We start from the raw sequence: 17,702 nt of genomic DNA, 5'->3' as shown, positions 1-17,702 counted from the left end.
GCAAACATATCCCAGTGATGCAACGGTTGTCTTCACGTTCCTATCCAGTCAGGTCACAGTGGGCGGAGGAGTTAAAGTAGGATGAGGGCTTCGGGAGACTCCTAGCTCCTTGTCTTCCTGGCTGAGAGCTGAGGGTCTGAGAGGAGACCACTGGATCAGTGAGTCACTACTGCCTGCCCAGGATTCCCTGTTCCTTGTCAAAGAAAGAGGAAGGAGGTGGGTTGGCCAACAGCCAAAGCCAATCAGGAAGCAGAAGGCCCAGGTGGGAACTGCATGAGGGATCCAGCGACCTCCAGACCAACATGGGCCACATGCACCCACCTCACATCTCCGAAGCTGGTCAGAGTACGGCCGTGTCTGGCTTTCAGCTGCTCTTCCAAAGAAGCACCTCGTCACTGACCCAAGTTGGGGCTACTTGTTGCACAAGAAGAAAATCAAAGACCCCCCGCCCCTCCACTCAATTGTGGTGAGAACATTCCAACTCTCAACCAGTGGGGTGGGAGGTGGAAGAGCTGTCAGGGCACAGGGGACGGGGGAGACCACCCTACAGGGTGAGGGGGGTGCTGACATGAGAGGTGAATAGAGAGAACAGGCTTCCAAACTGAGATTAGGAGGGTTAATCTGTCCCTGATGTGGGGGACGGCGGTGGAAATGCTGCTGGTGCCAGTTGCCCCCTGACTCCTGGGGGCGGCCGAGTCTCTGACAGGTTCTCATTCCCTTGCAGCCAGAGGACCAATGTGCTGCACCAGCTGCACCTCATCCGCCACTTGTGCCAACTGCCCGAGGCCCTGCATGGACTGTGGCTGTGAGGGAGCCAGTGACTCCCACGCATCCGCTGGCTGACTGACCATGGGGAGCGACCAGAAAGGAGATGGAGCCCCTGGTCCTTGCCAAAACTCTCTCCCCTCTCTGTGGAGCAGAATCCTTCCCTCTCCCCACAGATCCCTTCATCAGTAGGAGGAGCACTTCCCCTCCCATGTTGCTTGGCCTGTTCCCATCCCCTTCCCTTGCTCCCAGGCAGAGATCTCCCTGCGCACATGTTGCACAAGGGCCTTTGTAGCTGGAGTACAGCCTCCTGACTGCCTGGCTGCAGCTCAGAGACCTCCACTCTGGAGCTGGTGGGGAAGGGCCAGAGGCTCAGGGTCAGCTTCACCTCCTGCCCTGTGTGCTGACCTTTGCACTTTTACAGGGTCTTGGTGCATGCCGTGAAGAGGAGCCTTCTTCCCAGTTATCTGCTGGGCCTGGGTGCTGTCCCAGCTTCCCCAACGGGTGTAGCCTGCAGCTGAGCCCCCTCAGAGAGCAGTACCGTAGAATCACAGGGCTGGAAGGAACCTCAGGAAGTCATCTAGTCCAGTCCCCTGCTTCAAGAAGGATCAATCCCCACCAAGTCATCCCAGCCAGGACCTTGTCAAGCCAGGACTTAAAAACCTCTAGGGATGGAGATTCCACCACCTCTCTAGGCAACGCATTCCAGTGCTTCACCACCCTCCTGGTGAAATACTTCTTCCTAATATCCAACCTACTCCTCTCCTTCTGTGACTTCAGACCATTGCTCCTTGACCCGCCATCTGTCACCACTGAGAACAGTTTCTCACCATCCTCTTTAGAGCCCCCCTTCAGAAAGTTGGAGGCTGCTATTAAATTGCCCCTCAGTCTTGTCTTCTGTAAACTAAATAAGCCCAAATCCCTCAGTGTCTCCTCATAGGTAATGTGCTCCAGCCCCTCAATCACTTTTGTTGCCTTCCACTGGACCTGCTCCACCACATCCACATCCTTTCTATACTGTGGGGCCCAAAACTGGACACAATATTCCAGATGTGGCCTCACCAGTGCCAAATAGAAGGGAACAACTTCTCTAGATCTGCTCGAAATGCTCTGCCTAATGCACCTCAATATGTCGTTAGCCTTCTTGGCTACAAAGACACATTATTTACTCAAATCCAGCCTTTCATCCACCATAATCCCTAGGTCCCTTTCTGCCATACTGTTGCATAGCCAGTCAATCCCCAGCCTATAACAACGCTTGGGATTCTGGCGCCCCAGGTGTAGGACTCTACACTTCTCCTTGTTGAACCACATCAGAGTTCTTTTGGCGCAATCCTGCAATTTATCCAGGTCACTCTGGATCCTCTCTCTACCCTCCAACGTGTCTACCTCTCCCCCCAGCTCGGCGTCATCTGCATATTTGCTGAGGGTGCAATCCAGTCCTTCATCCAGGTCACTAATAAAGATGTTGAACAACACCGGCCCCAGAACCAGGCCTTGGGACACTCCACTTGAAACACTGCCATCCAGCTATCGAGCCATTGACCACTACCCGTTGGGCCCGACCGTCAAGCCAGCTTTCTATCCATCTTACAGTCTATGTATCCAATCCATACTTCCCTAACTTATGGGCAAGAATGTTGTGGGAGACTGTATCAAAAGCTTTGCTGACCTCAAGGTATATCACATCCACTGATTCTCCCATGTCCACACAGCCTGTTACCTCATCATCAAAGCAGATCAGATGGGTCAGGCACAACTTGCCCTTGGTGAATCCATGTTGACTACTTTTGATCACTTTCCCCTCTTCCAAGTGCTCCAAAATGGATTCCTTGAGGATCCCCTCTACTATTTTCCCAGGGACTGAGGTAAGGCTCACTGGTCTTGTCCTTGTCCAGGTTCCCAGGATTGTCCTTCTTTCCTTTTTTAAAGATGGGCGCTACATTTGCGTTTTTCCAGTCACCTGAGATTTCTCCCAATCTCCAAGAGTCTTCAAAGATAATGACCAAAAGCTCAGCAATAATGTCTGCCAATTCCCGCGGTACCCTTTGGTGCATTAAATCCAGACCTATGGATTTGTGTATATTTAGTTTTTCTAGGTAGCTCTTAACCCTTTCCTTCCCCACTGATGGCTGCCCTCCACCTTCCTGTACAACATTGTCTAGCACCGTAGTGCAGGACCTGTCCTCGTCCGTGAAAACTGAGGTAAAAAAAGCATTGAGTACTTCAGCTTTTCTTACATCATTTGTCATTAGGTTACCTCCTTCATCCAGTAACAGCCACACTCATTACCTGATAATCTTATTGTTAACACGCATGTAGAAACCTTTCTTGTTACCCTTCACATCCCTTGCCAGATGCAGTTCCAACTGTGCTTTTGCTTTCCTGGTTACTGCCCTACATTCTCCAGCCATGTATTTATACTTCTCCTTAGTAAACTGTCCACATTTCCACTTCTTATGCGCATCCTTTTTGAGTTTAAGCTGACCAAGGATATCCCTGCTAAGCCAATCTGATTGCCTACCACATTTACATTTCTTACCATGCAGCAGGATGGTTTGTTCCCATGCCTTCAGTCAGACTTCTTTAAAATACTCCCAGTAGGGCCAAGTCACCTCGTCCTGTTCATCCAGGCAGTGCTGGGTCTCAGAGGCGGGGATGAAGACCTTGCTCCTTCATGGAGGTAAGGGCCAGTGAATCCTTGGAACAGGTGGGCAGAGCTGAAGTGGGGCACAGCAGAGCTGCAGGGGCACAACAGGCTGCCCGTCTACTCCGTCTCCTACTGCCTGCATGCTGAGTGGGGTGAGGTGGCCCCTGATGCTGCCACGCAAGGCCCCTGTGACCTTCAGGTCACATTTCGTAGGATGGCGGGGCAAGATGGCAAAATTGCAATGAAGCAGGGGTAGAGTTTGGCAAAAGAGTAAAGCAGGGGTGGTGGGCGTTGGTGGTGGGGTGGGGTTGCCCCAGGCCCCTTATCCTTCCTGGGATGGCCCTGTATGTGGGTCTATTGGGGAGCAATGTGATCCTTGTACTATAGCCTAGCAAAGAACTACTCCCGTCCCTGGATCCCAGCCCTGGGATAGAGACATCCCAGGAAGAGGTCCCCAGTGATGGCCTTTTCTGGCAGGAGGCTCCAGCCCCTCAGGCATGAAGAGAGTATCCTGCAGTCTCCTTCCCAGGGTCTCTTCACTCTCCAGCCTAACAAACTTCACCTCCCTCCCATCAGCAGTGGGGTTTCCCCAGGCCTCACCTCTCTTCTCAACTCAGAATGAGGAAGGCCCTGAACACGAGTCACCATAACAAGCCAACTTTGGTTCCAGACAGTGAAGCCTGTATGTCCTCAGCCCCTCTGGGAACCAGCTGGGAAATGGTGAGCAAGAACCTCAAACCAGGAGTGGCAGGACTGAACAGAGCAGACCTGGAAGAGGGGACTTCCCACTGGGGTGCAGAGCCTAGGGCCTAGCTTCACTAATGAAAGGATGAGCCCTGCCTGAGAGACATGATGAACCTCCCACAAAGAGCCAGGCAGCAGTGGTAATAAAACCCAGCTGGACTCTGCACTGTAAGAACAAGGTTTGAGTTCAGAGCAGCAAGGAAAGCCTAGTGGGGAATTTAGGAGAAGCAGGACATGCCCAGGAAAAGTTGCAGCAAAGAGCAAGGAGCAGACTCAGTGGTTGGTAGAGGGGCCTGGGCTGCTACCACTGGCAGGGGACTAAGTTTCACTCCTGCCCCAGAGAAGGGGGTGTATGTAAGGAGGCCACAGGCTGAGCAAGAGCCCCACCCAGGGCAGAAGGACTTCCTTCTGTGCAAATACCTTGTTGGATCCCCAATCTGAGACAAACTGGGCCCCGGAAGGGTGGACTGAACGTGATGACCCAGCTGGAGGCTGAGGAACCAGCTAGAGAAGTGTCCTGGTGCTGGAGCAATTGTTGATTGGAGACACTAGCCTGGCAAGAGGGCTGTGATTCCAGGCCTGGCTGCAAGGGGGCCCAATGATGAGTAGATTTACTTATGATTGGCATAGTCCAGAGGACTGAATTCTCCCCAGGTATCTGAAAGCATGGCAGGAAGTCTGAGTAGCTGAAGGGAGCTCTGTCCCCTGAAGTAAGCGTGTTGAGGGACTGAGCCAAGGATTTCCCACCTCAGTTTAAGGGTGGATTAAGTAGCCTAACTAGGATGAAGTGTTTCTCCAGTAGCTCTGAGACACGCAACAGAGCCGGGGGAAAGGTAGGCAGAGCTAGAGATGGTACCTGCATGGAAGCAGCAACACTTCCCGTGTGACATCCTGCAAAGGGAAATCAGCCCAGTGCTCTTTTCTGCACCTGGACAGAAAGCAGCGAGAAAAAGAGCATGTCTGGGCTGTGCTGAGAAGGTTAGCCCAGGAGAGCAGGGACAAACACAGGAGTGGAGCTGCCAATGGTGGGTTCTCAGACCCTGACAGAAAAGGCTTTGGGGGATGCAGCAGCTGTAGTAAAGCTAATGGTTCCAAAGAGTCTATGCTAGCCACTGCCACTGAGAAAGTGTAACTGCAGGACAGGCATTGGAATACTGTGGAAGAGGCGGATCGCCTCTCAGTTCTGGTGATCGAGTTGGTGGAGAGTTGAAGACACTAGCTCCCAGGGGTACCAGCAGCCAGCCATTCACAGGGACGAGATGGCAAGGACAGGAGTTTGGACAAGGGTAAAACTTGCCCTTTGTGCAGGCTGGGTTCTACAGAGGTTTATAACAGGTTGGTTTGGCCTGTTGGCTGCTGAACCTGGGGTTCAACCTAATGGATAACAGAGCAAGCACCACCTCAGGGGAAACCACAGCTAAAACAGATGAGCAGGCCTAGCTGTTTGGCACAGGACTTTGGGGCAGAACCGAGAGTCCGGGGCAGTAAAGGCAGGCCAAGCTGGAGTCAGATTGAGGAAGAGCTCCCAACAGAGAGGAAGACATAGTTTCTGTTAAAGAAATTTTGGGAGGTTCAGGATGGGATGAGAGCAACCCAGGAAAGAGAGGCCCCAAAGGCTGGTCACTGGGCTGGAGGGCTGAGTTCCTAGCCAGCACACTGACATACTGCCAGAGGGGCTGCCAAAGAGGGGCCAGCCCAGTGGGAAAGCTGTGAACCCAGGCCTGACCCAGGCCTAGCAGTGAGTGACTCTGTTCCAAGCCTGACTCATAACGGAAACAGTCTGCAATTGAGAGGTGGGGCAACAGAGAAATGGGAGGTGCAGCTGAGGCTGCAGTGGAGCAGAAGCTGTGATGCTGGGAGGGGACGTAGGGGGAGAAGGGCCAGCTTGGAGTGGGATCCTGCTGGGTGTGTCCGGAGTACTGTGTGTCACAGAGGTCTTCACAGTTTTAGAGACGGCGGCCACTTTGTCAAAAAGCCTTGAATGTGAGAGCCAATGGGTACATGTGCGGCTGAAGGCTGCAGTGCGGGGCTGGGGCTGAGCAGCTCAAAGTGCAGGAGGGGGCTCAGGGCTGGGGGAGAGGGTTGGGGTGCAAGGGAAAGGAAAGGAGTGATGGTGAGGGCTTTGGGGAGGGGCCAAGAATGAGGAGTTTGGGATGCACACAGGCTCCCCCAGAGTTGGGGTTACAGGTCTCTCCCCAACTACCTCCCTAGGCTGCAGCTAACTCTGGGGAAGGGTCTGTCTTGCCCCCTGCCAGCAATTAGCACAGAGCTCTGGGGAGGACTCCTCACTTTGGGCTGACGGGAAATGGAAATGGCTCCCAGGCCTGGCAGTGCAGAACACTGGCCTTGGGCTTACCAAGCTTGGCCCACATGACCCACATTCCTGTCTATAAGCCGAACTTCTGCGCTAAGCCTAACTCTACAACGCAGTTGAAGAACCCGCACACAGGTCATGACACCCTCCCAGGCCTACGTCACACCAGGATCTTCTCTACCAGCAGCTTCACAGCTTTCCTACAGACCTGACTTGATGCCCCCGCATGGTACCAGAATTCTCTATGGAATTGGTGCTTAGTCTTTGGGGTTCAGAGCTTCTGTCCTCCCTGTGGGGTGCCTTGACCCTGATTGTCACTTCTGTCTTCCAGGCTTTGTCCCAGGCTCTCTCCCAGATATATCCTGCAGCCAGCCCAGCTCAGAGGAGTGGAGACAGGTGATGTCCTTCTGATGAACCCAGCAGTAGGGGCTAAGCCACCAGCCCTGACTCTCCAAGTGAAGCTCCCCCTGCTCTGGGTGGGACTTTGGCTTGAGCTGCTGACCCAGACAGAGGACTCAGGGACTTCCATCAAGCTGCTCAATGGACTTGCAGCCAGCCAAAAAAAAGGAAGAGTGGGAGGGAAACAGTGACTGAATCATGATGGCTTTGTGTTGTGTGGGGAAGGGTTTCAAATGGGTCTCTTTACCGTCACACACAACTTTAAAGTCAGTGTGTGTGATTCCAAGGCAGGTCTACGGATGTCAATCGTCACTCTAGGAGCTCAAAGTCACCGATTCCGTCACTACTGCATGCTTCTCCCAGCTGATCTGAACCCAACCAATCCCTTAGGAGGCACCAGAAGTGAGCTTGTCCCCTATTTTTGGACTAGGCACCAGACAAAAACACTTGATCCATGTGGCCAAGGAAATAGAGAGGCCTGGGGGTCCCATGCAGAACTGCCTGTCACTAGTACTCTTGTGGGAGTGGGGCAAGGGCATGAAGATGTAGGGCTTGAGGTACGGGCTGGGGTCTACTGCCTGTGAGATCAGTGACACAGTGGGGCAGGAGCAAGTGTCCATGGCCCTCAGGGTCACAGGGGACTATAGCAGCTATAGGTTCAGTGGCAAAAGTTAAAGCCAGCCAGTGCACCAGTAAGGGTGTGGCTGGCTGGGTAAAAGGCTCTGGATGCTGCTGGTAGCCACTGTATACCAGTAAGGTTCCTGTATCAGTGCTGGGCATGGGTGTTCAATCTCTCCTCCTCTGCCTCCTTCCCTCACAGGAGCCCAAACCAGCCCCCATGAACCCAAGCCCCAGCCCCAGGCTGAGGCCCCAGCCACCAAGCAAGCGCCCACAACCCTGGGTGGCACAGCCACAGCACATCCATGCTCCAGCTCCAGTGCTTGGGTGGCCTAGTAGTAGTAGGCATCCTTCAGTCTGCATAGACTATGGATCACGCCCTTTAAAGTTTCCATTGAGGACTTCATTTACAGCGTCTACTACGACTATGAAGACCCACACGAGAGTGACAGTCCTTGCTGCATCTCTTGCAGGTGTGGTGGGTGTCTGGCAAGTCCTTAGTGTGCTTTCTGTGCTCTCGCTTCTCCTCTGCTAGCTGTCTGATCCTCATCTCGCCCTTCTGAAGGCCCTTGTGTAACCCCTGCCTCCATCTGCTGCGGTCGTCTGCTAGTTCTTCCCAGTTGTCCAGCTCGATGTCGACCTCTCTGAGGTCTCTCTTGCAGACATCTTTGTAGCACAACTGGGGGTGTCCGGGAGGTCTTTTGCCAGAGGCTAGCTCACCATACAGGATGTCTTTTGGAATCCTTCCATCGTTCATCCTGTGGACGTGGCCAAGCCAGCGGAGTCGACGCTGCCTGAGGGGGGTGTGCATGGTTGGGATTCCAGCTTGCTCCAGGACAGCGGTGTTGGTCACTCTGTCCTTCCACGATATTCCAAGGATGCGCCTGAGGCAGCGCAAGTGGAAGACGTTCAGCCTCTTTTCCTGGCGGGCACACAGGGTCCAAGTCTCGCTGCCATACAGGAGGGTGCTGAGGATGCCTAGCATCCCAGGTGGCCTAGCAGTGTGGCTGCCAGCCCCGGCAGAGCTGCTGCACGCCCAGCCCAGGGCTTCCCTCCCACACCCCCAACCCCCTGCCCGAGCTCCCCCACACCACCCCCGCCCAACCTGAGCTCCCTCAGGGCAGCCGTAGCACCGCCCACGGAAGCGATCAGCATTACTGTGACCCCTGGCTCGCAGGCGGACCCGGGGCCGGAGGCACATGCGGGCAGCGACTGGATCCAGCCGGGCGCTGCAGTCTGGGACCAGCCGCCGCTGTCCGAGCGCGGGCAGGGCCAGGAGAGTCACGTGACGGGCGGAGCCGTCGCGTGCTGGGGGCGTGGCGCGACTCTGCGTCACTTCCGGCTGGACACGGCGGAGCGGGTCGCCGCTCCCACCATGGCAGCGCCTCGCTCGCCCGCAGGTGAGGCCGCCCGGGGCCCAGTTCTGCTGCCCGCTGCCGGCGGCCCCGTCCCTCGGCTCTGCTCGGCGGGCGCCTCCCTCAGTCCCCTCGTGGCTCCTGCCCCGCGCGCCGGGGGCTTTGGCCGTCCCGCCTCCTCTGGCCGTCCCAGCGCCCGGCACAAGCGCGTCTCGCAGCTGCCGGGGTGGGCCTCGCTCCTCTGCCCTCCTCCCCTGTCGTGCCGGCGGGTCGCCCTGGTTTGCTCCCTCTCGCGCGGCCGTCTCTGTTGTCAGTGGCCCTGAGCGGTGAGCGCCGCCTTACCTTTGCCCCCTCCCCTGCGGAGGAGCATCGGCGGGGCGGGGCTGGTTTTCACAGGGGATCTGTAATGTTTCCCCGCAACTTTCCCAGCTTCCTGGGTGGGCTCGTGTTTCGCCTGTGGCTTTTAGTCTGGATCTGATGGTGCTCAAGACCCAAGAGCAGTTTGTGACCTTGTTTTAAAGTGGTTGCCTAGGTTGGTTTAAACTTTGTCAACATTTGCAATGGCTCAACAAAACTTTCCTCGTTCGCAGGTGCTGAAATCTGTCCCCTTTCCCTGATCCCCCAATGACAAAAGTTTTTCTGCAGCCAGTGTAAATGCTGCTTTCTCACCGGGTGCGCTCCTGCGTGCTGAAAACATTTTGTTGACAAAAGTGCCAGCAGACAGCGTGCAGGTGTGCTGACTTTGCTGCAGAACTGTGTCTAAGAGCTGCATAATGTAGACATAGCCTTAGACTTGTTGAGGCCAGGATTACAGGCTACCCTTTGGCTTTGGCCTCCCAATGCCTTAGGGTGGCAGGGCTTGGCTCGCTCTGGCTTCTGCTCCTCCTCCTCCTACAGTTGTTTAATACTGGGGTCAGCAACCCCTGGCACATGTGCCAAGAGTGGCACATGACCTGATTCTCATGGGCATGTGAGACAGGAGCTCAGCTCTGCCCCTCCTTCCACGCGCAGTCGAGCTTGCTCAAAGCCATTCTACTTGTGGACTAACAAAAGACTACTAATGCTACCAACCACCACTAAACAGTAAAGTTCTGCATCTTTCTTTATTAATGAAGCTGTTGTAAGTAGAGCTGCGTTTAAAAAGTATCACTGGCACTCAGAGTGTACATAGAGGACAAAAGGTCAAATTTCTGCACACTGCCTCAGAAAGGTTGCTGACCCCTGGTTTAGTAATTGTTGTCAGGAGGGGCCTTGGTGCAATGAAGTTGAGAACCCCTCCTTTATCTCTTCTTCAGCCCTCAGATTCCTGCTGGCTAGGGAGCTGCTCCTCATTTTCTTGATTCCGGTGGAGGAGGAGATGTGGGGGGGGTATCATTTACCCTACCACTTCCTCAACCTAATGGCTTTTGTCTTTAGTTTTTTTTTGGTGGTGGTGGACCCTTTGAATTGTGTGTGCACCAGTGCTTGTGGTTCCAGAACTTTTCCTCAAGCAGCAGCTAAGCAAATTTCTCTGCTGCCCCACAATTTTGAATAGCAGAGCTAGTCCTTCTCTACAGCTTATTAATCTTGCTGTGATTGCTGGGGAAGTTGAGAGCTGTAGTGGTGCAGGAGCTGCCTGCCAGCATGGCTTCCTTGGACATGTGGGAAACTTTCTTCACAAGTTGACGGATTGGATATTTTACTAGAAGGCTGAAAGGGGTGCTGAAATGGATGACCAGAGTCTCTCCCCATTCCTGTACGCCCCTCATGCCTCTGAAAGCACTTCCTGCTCACTGCTGCTGTGGGGCAAGGCCTGGCAGAATTTAAGTGGATGCTAGGGTCAAGGTTCCATGTGCACAGGCTCTTATCCCCATGTATCATACGTGCTGTATTAACTGCGGTTACACCTGTTTTCCCTGCTGGGACTGATATAATAAGCTCCTTTGACAAAGGGACTCTGTCACAGAACAGAACACACACACCTGGTAACAGTGGTCTGATCCTACAGGGTCTCTTACCTGTAGGTTTTAGGGCAGCAGTGATTTCCTGAAGTGGAATGAATTGAGGGAACTCTTCATCTTGGTATCTTGTGAAATGCCATGTGGCCTGGCAATCGCCCAAAAGACTGTGCCAAACAGCCAGCAAATTCTCTCCTTGCAAAACTTTCTGTTTGGGTTACAACCTTGGTGGCTTGACTACCTTGGAGATCAAAGTTCAACTGTGATTCTAAATGAAATGCAGGCAGCATCTGCAGTCAGTAAAGTCTGGACCTCACTAATAGAGAGGTAGCTCCCAGAAATGTATTTTCCTGATCTGAGACAATTGTTCAGTCATTGTGTCTAGCTCTGCTGGCTGGTAATTTTGCTGTTGATACAAGGGTAGAGTTGAAGGAACCCCTGAAGCCCCTTTGAGGCCAAAGACCTGACATGCCTTTTGGAGATTGGAGTGTAAAATTCTGGGTCAGCATGATAAAAGGAGATGTTTAGCTCCCACAACCTCCATGTTTCTCCAGAGCCTTAGTGTGGCCAGGTCCTTGGGTGAGGAAATGTTTGCAAGCTGGGGAACTCTCCTGTGTTGGAGTTGTCAGTGTTTGCATTCTTTATGCTGACCATGTTTGTCCATGCTGTTCCATCTTTGCTCCTGAGTCAACTCTAGATGACTTGTAGTGAGCAGAATTGTTCCTTCTCTTCCTGCTGAATGAAGGCAATGAATGTGGAATAGGAGACTCCACTGTAACCATTTACATGTGTTCAGCTCCTTCCTCATCCAGGCCCTGTTTTTCCTGTCACCTATATATAGGTGCTGAAACCACTGGTGTTGGAAGTGCTGCTGCACCCCCAGACTTGGAAGTCTCTTCGATTATGTAGATGATTAATAGTTTGGTTCAGTGATTCTCAAAAGCCCCCTATAAAAATTATTCTAACTTCTCTGTACCTACTAACATTGCCCTATTGAAGCTGATTTATTATAATGTTAGAATGCTTAAGTATAAGATCTTCTTCTTGTAATGCTAATCCCTCCCTCCTTGTTTGTTACACTCCAGCCTAAAGCTAGGCTGTAGGCTCGTTAGGGCAGGGTTAGTGTTGTCGTTACCTCTGAAGAGCACCTAATAACTTTCAGGATAGTAACAGAGAGGTAGTCATGTTAGTCCCTATTCAAACAAAACAAAACAATAGTCATGTAGCACTTTAAAAACAGGATGGTGTTTAAATGATGATCTTGTTGCTTCCTCCAAACCCTGTGAAGAGATTAAATCATCTGGCCAGCCCATGGTGAGCTGGTATCTAGGTCATTGCTGAGGCCAGTGCCAGGTAAGAAGCCCTCAAGTCCAGTCTTCTCTGAATCATCTGAGGAGCCAAAATGGCTGGATCCATATTGCTCCTGTCAGGGTCATGGGGGAAGAAGTGTTTTGTTGTTGTTGTTGGCTGTGCAGACGGTGAGGTGTTCAGTTCATAAGGATTATTGAGCCTGGGGGTTTAGGCTGCACCCCACATTTGAGCCCATGGAAGGATAGGTATCATGCCCTCCTCCAACCACCTGCTATTCAGATCTTTGTTTAGAAACTGGAATTAAGTTAGGCCAACAAGACAAACCATTGTGCTGAAGGGACTGGGTTGTGGGATGGGAGGCAGGTGGGCAAAGAGAGCAAGGGGGCTAAATGTGGCTAGGATCTGAAATCTCTCCTAGAGTTTGGTGCAGAAAGTATGTCATCAAGTTAAGGGCCATGGTGATTTATATTTATGTTCTTGTCTCTTCTACCTCTGCCTACTCTCCTTCCCCACCCTGCAGAGACACAGAGGCTGCTGACCCCTGTGAATAGCTATGGATCACAGGATATGGGGGCTGGGCCTGGTGTGGGCTCTGCCTCCCTCCTGCCTGAGGAGGAAGACTTACGCAGGCGCCTCAAGTACTTCTTCATGAGCCCATGTGACAAGTTCCGTGCCAAGGGCCGCAAACCCTTCAAGTTGGTGCTGCAGATCATCAAGATCATCATTGTCACCATTCAGGTGTGTGGAGGCTGGGGGCACAGATATGAGGATGTGCTCAGCAAAGCACTGTACTCTTCTTGGACCGTGGTCACCTGCAGCCTATGTCACTCTGGTTCCATCAGTTAGGGTAACTCCCGTCTCCAGCTGTGCAGTGAGCAGCTTGGGGTACACATTTCCCCTCCTTGGGCCTCCCATCCCTGAGAACCCTCCTGAACCCCAAAGCTCTCACCTCTGGCCCCAGCCCAGAAGCTGTACCCTCTCCTACAGTCCAACCCCCAGCCATGAGCTCCTCAAACCTGGAGCCCTCCATTGCATCCTAAACCCTTCGTACCCAGCCCTGCCTCAGAGCCCTTGCATCTTCAGCCTCTCTTCCAGCCTTGAGCCCCTCAGCCCCAGCCCCATTCTAGAGCCTTTACCCCCCCATCCAGAGCCCTCCCACTGCTGCACCCCAGCCCTCTGCCCCAGTCTTGAGGCCCCTCCCACACTCAGAACCCCTGGGTCCCTCTCCTGCAACCTGAATTTTATGTTCACCAGTATGTAGGTGATGACGTATATCATCTGTGTTGCACATCACCTCCACTTCGGTGCACAAAAGAAAATTCCATCCTTTCAGGCATGGGAAAAATTAGAGGGAATACTCGTCACCAATGAAATTAATAGAAGGTTTAAGAGAAACAGAAGTGTTTCTTCACATAACTCATGCTGACCTCTGGAACTCCTTGCCAGAAGATGTTTCAAAGTCCAAGACTGTAATAGGGTTTGAAAAAAAAAAACCACTAGATAAGTTCATGGAACTTAAGGTCCATTGATGGCGATTGGCCAAGATAGGCAGGGATTGTGTTCCTAACCTTGTTTTCCAGAAACTGGGAATGGGCAACAAGGGATGGAAGACTTGATGATTACTTGTTCTGTTTGTTCTCTCTGAAGCACCTGCCATTGGCCATCGTTGTAAGACAGGACACTGGGCTAGATGAACATTTGGTCTGAAACAGTATGGCTGTTATAATGTTACGTGAGATTAGGGCATATGTGCTGCTATTGTAACCTCAGTGTGTGCATTTCCTGCCTTGTGTTTCGAATGTGCAGCCTCAGCATTGTATTGGTGGGGGATTTAACTCTTTCCCCTTTCTACTTTAAGTTTATATTAGGAACTGGAGTTGAATGAGGCTGAAACTGCGACTCCACATAGTTGCACAATAGAGTTGTGCAATTCAGTAGGCTTGAAAGTACCTCAGGTTCTAGATAAACAAATACTTTCCTATCCCCAGGTTTGCTGGGTAACTCCTGGGTGCAGACAGAAATGTAATTAAAAACTTCCATTAGCTATTTGGGAATCATCTCAATGTTGGAATTGCTTCTCAAGCTGCTGTTCCAAGCCCTTCCCAAGCTTGCACATCAGTAGCCCTTGCTGAGGCTGAACTACGTGAATTGCTCATGGTGATGATCTCATCTGACGCATAAGCCAGAAAATCTTCACCCAGTGAGTTCTGCATCATTTGTTCATTGAGACCATTCCTCTGTATTTAATGTGTGACTGTCAAGGAGAATATCCAAAGCACTTAAGAGCAGGGAGAAAAACAGTTGGTACAAGGGGAATAACTACTGCTGACCAAGCAACTTCCAGGTGAGAACCCTCATGTCTAGGAAGGCCTCCCTCTTAAGCAGGTCTTCTCCTAGTAGTAAGGTGCTGGAGTCTAGATCTTTGAGGGGTTGGTAAAACTTGCTGTCTTCTGCTTCCAGTCCCCAAAATAATCCCATTTGATTCAAGGTTGTTTCCTCCCATCCTGCCTAGTTGTCATCTTACATCTTTGTGTCCCATCTAGACTCCCCCTCTAGAGCCACTTTGAGGGGCCCTGGGGCCAGTGTGAATTGCATTTCCCTGGTCCTGGAATTGATTGATTTGTCAGTTCTGCCCTGGGCCCTGCAAACCCGCATCCTACCCCGACAGACTCACCCAAAGATGTCCTTGCCTTCTACTATCTCCCTTTGTCATCTCACTTCCTCAGATCTACCCCTCTTTTTGCTGCCCCCATGCTGGCTGGTGTCCCAATACACTCCATACATTGAGTACTGTCCTTTCCTACTCTTCAGCCTCTTACAATCAGCTCTCTGAAGGCTTCTCTTTCCTGCTTGTTGCTGTCCTGCTCGCTTAGATGGATTGGAAAGTTCTCTGCTTTCAGCATCTAGCAGGCAGTTTGAATAAACTGAGCTGGTGGCTTTCCCTGGACAGTGACACCAAGGAGGATGTAAAAGGAGGGCTGGGATTCTACAGCTGGATAAGGATGCCACTGTCATTGGGTGAGAGTGACTGTTCCTGAAGGTGCAAGAGGGAGGACCAATTATTCTAGACTTGGTCTGGACTTAAAATTTGTGTTGGCGTACTGGGAGCAGTCAGGTTGTGGAAAAAGCACTTCCCCCAGCCACAGATCAATGCCCACAGTATCCCCAGTATACAGATAACACAGAATGAAGCTTCTCTTAAGTAGCTAATGTTTGGCAAGTTGCTGATCCTTTACTGGGAGAGAGACTTTTGAGGATGTGTGCTGCCTTTATGCTAAAGGTTGAGCCAGGATAGCTATGGCAGCATGGGCTCTGTAGCATAGACGTTGCCATAGTTTCCTATTCAAGCATTATATAAAAAACAAACTTGTGTTCTCTGAAGTCATCAGATCTGGCTGACTCCTTCCCCCACATCTGCTGCGTACAGAAACCCCATTTGGTACTTGAGCACTCTTTAAAAAATCACTATCCCTTATAGCCATTGATGAAATTTTAGTGAGCAAACAGTGAACACACAATTAAATGGAAATGATAGCTAGAGTAAATGCCCTTTCAAGAGGAATGCCATTCCTCACTGAGTAGCTGCCTGATTTGAGCAGTCAAAAAGTAAACGGTCAGTTTCTCTATCAGGCATTGGTAAAATATTCTAAATCACTAACTTTTAGGGACACTTAAAAAAGTAAGATTTTATGGTCTCAGCATTAGATACTTATGCTTAAATACAAAAAAGTCTACTTGAGATTTTAGCTCAGGAAAAGGTGCAAATAACAAAGAAATGAAGTTCTAAAACATGGAAGAATAGCTCCTTGATGCACTAGAAGGGTAGGCTGCTGCCTGTTCTTGCCGTGATATTTGACAGTAGTTTACTGTGGTCAAACAATAGGCAGTCGATTGACCGTGTTGCCAGGCCTAGTCTGAGTCGAATGAGATCCAAGACATTACTAGATTGTAAAGGAAATGCACCCCAGTGTAGAGAGCCTGGGAGATGCAGTGAGAGACCACAGTATATCAGGATGTTCTGTTTTGTTCATTCCTTTGGGGCGTCTGGCATTGGCCTTTGTTGGAAGACAAGGTCCCAGGCTGGATGGACCTTTGGTCTGACCCAGTGTGGCTGTTATGTTCTGATGATGTGTTGTGGAAAACTGCAAGGCACGGGACGTATCTGAAGATGATCTTCTGAGCTGTCTGCAAATTCTCCATTCTGTTTTTTGTTCACATTAATCAGCTGTGACTCGAGAGGAGTTTTTGCCCAAAAGAGCACACGTCTTCCTCTTTCTAGTCAGTCTGAGCATTGCAGAAGAAAGTTCCATTGCTTTTATACAAATATATTTAAGCACCAATAACTTTTCTGTGTGTCTCTGTGGACTTCCTCTTTGTTGTTGATGAGGTTCAGAGACACTTAACTAGCCAGAATGAGTAGACAACAGCAGGGTGATTAAGTGCAAAGCACGTTGAAGGAAAACTCTGAACTCCTTCACCTGGTGGGTATAAATTAGTTACCCGCAGTTAGACAATGCAGAGAAGAGTCCTCAAAGTGCAGATGTAGTCTAAAAACCAAATGAACGGTTGCATAAAGAGTAGGACAGTGAATAATCAGCAAATATGCTAATGTATTCATCTAATCAATGGTGCAGCTTCATATGGACACTGTGCAGGGGTGAAAACTTCATAGGACACTGGAAAAACTAGAGGAGATTCAGAGAAGGGTACTGAGAATGATCAAGTGCCTGGAAAGTTCTCTGATTCAGGGAGACTGAAACAGAGGTTATTAATATAGATGGGGGGCATAAATCTAAAACGATTGAAAACACCTTCTTTTCTGCTTTGAATATCCCACTTCTCAGTGTGAGATCAGACTGTGGAGCTCTGTGCCGTAGCTCTGTCTTGAGTTGTTGAAGCCAATATTTGAAAAGTGATTGGCTGCTTATATAGCTAACAATAATATGCAGACTTGTAACTGATAGTAATGTTGTGGAAGGAGTATGGAACCTCCTGCTTCAGATCTGTAGCCAATCTACAGCTACCAGAGACTCATGTGAGCCCCACGTAGGGATGGATATTGCCTCTGCTGCTGCTGCAGGATTCTTTCCCCTCTTCTGTAGCGTCTCTTGCTTGATGAGAGGCATCTTAGTTGTGATTGAGCCTAGCCGTCCATGTTTCAGTTTGAGTAGCTCTAGCTACACATGGGGAAATATCAAAACAAAAAGCAGTCAAGTAGCACTTTAGAGACAAGCAAATTAGTTTATTAGGTGAGCTTTCGTGGGACAGACCCACTACTTCAGACCATAGCCAGACCAGAACAGACTCAATATTTAAGGCACAGAGAACCAAAAACAGTAAGCAAGGAGGACAAATCAGAAGAAGATAATCAAGGTGAGCAAATCAGAGAGTGGAGGTGGTGGGGGGGAAGGTTGAGAATTAGACTGAGCCAAGTATGCAGACGAGCCCCTATAGTGACTCAAAGTTCCCATCACTATTTAAACCATGTGTTAATGTGCCGAATTTGAATATAAAAGCCAGCTCGGCTGTTTCCCTTTCCAGAACGGTGCGATAATTCTTCTTCAGTAACACACGTACCTTTAGGTCATTGACAGAATGCCCCATTCCAT

The 17,702-nt window shown here is 50.8% G+C and overlaps 1 protein-coding gene across 4 annotated transcripts in view; it reads left to right on the top strand.

Annotated features, from left to right (window-relative positions):
• The first annotated feature begins 8,788 nt into the window (after positions 1 to 8,788).
• The window catches only part of MCOLN1 (mucolipin TRP cation channel 1), a 31,073-nt gene continuing 22,159 nt past the window's right edge, over positions 8,789 to 17,702 (top strand). For 3 of the 4 annotated variants that reach the window (XR_012642777.1, XM_074979569.1, XM_074979571.1), the window contains exons 1-2: positions 8,789 to 8,890; positions 12,614 to 12,831. Coding sequence is in view for 3 of the 4 variants with exons in the window: in XM_074979569.1 (XP_074835670.1) it covers positions 8,866 to 8,890; positions 12,614 to 12,831 (243 nt within the window). In the remaining variant the exon portion in view is untranslated. Of the gene's footprint in view, positions 8,891 to 8,947; positions 9,072 to 12,613; positions 12,832 to 17,702 lie in introns of those variants that run through there. The other variant, XM_074979570.1, reaches the window with a different exon arrangement.

The sequence above is a fragment of the Carettochelys insculpta genome, chromosome 29, assembly GCF_033958435.1.
Source record: "Carettochelys insculpta isolate YL-2023 chromosome 29, ASM3395843v1, whole genome shotgun sequence".
In the NCBI taxonomy this organism is placed as follows: Eukaryota; Metazoa; Chordata; order Testudines; family Carettochelyidae; genus Carettochelys; species Carettochelys insculpta.
This window is presented reverse-complemented; position numbering and strand designations above follow the sequence as displayed.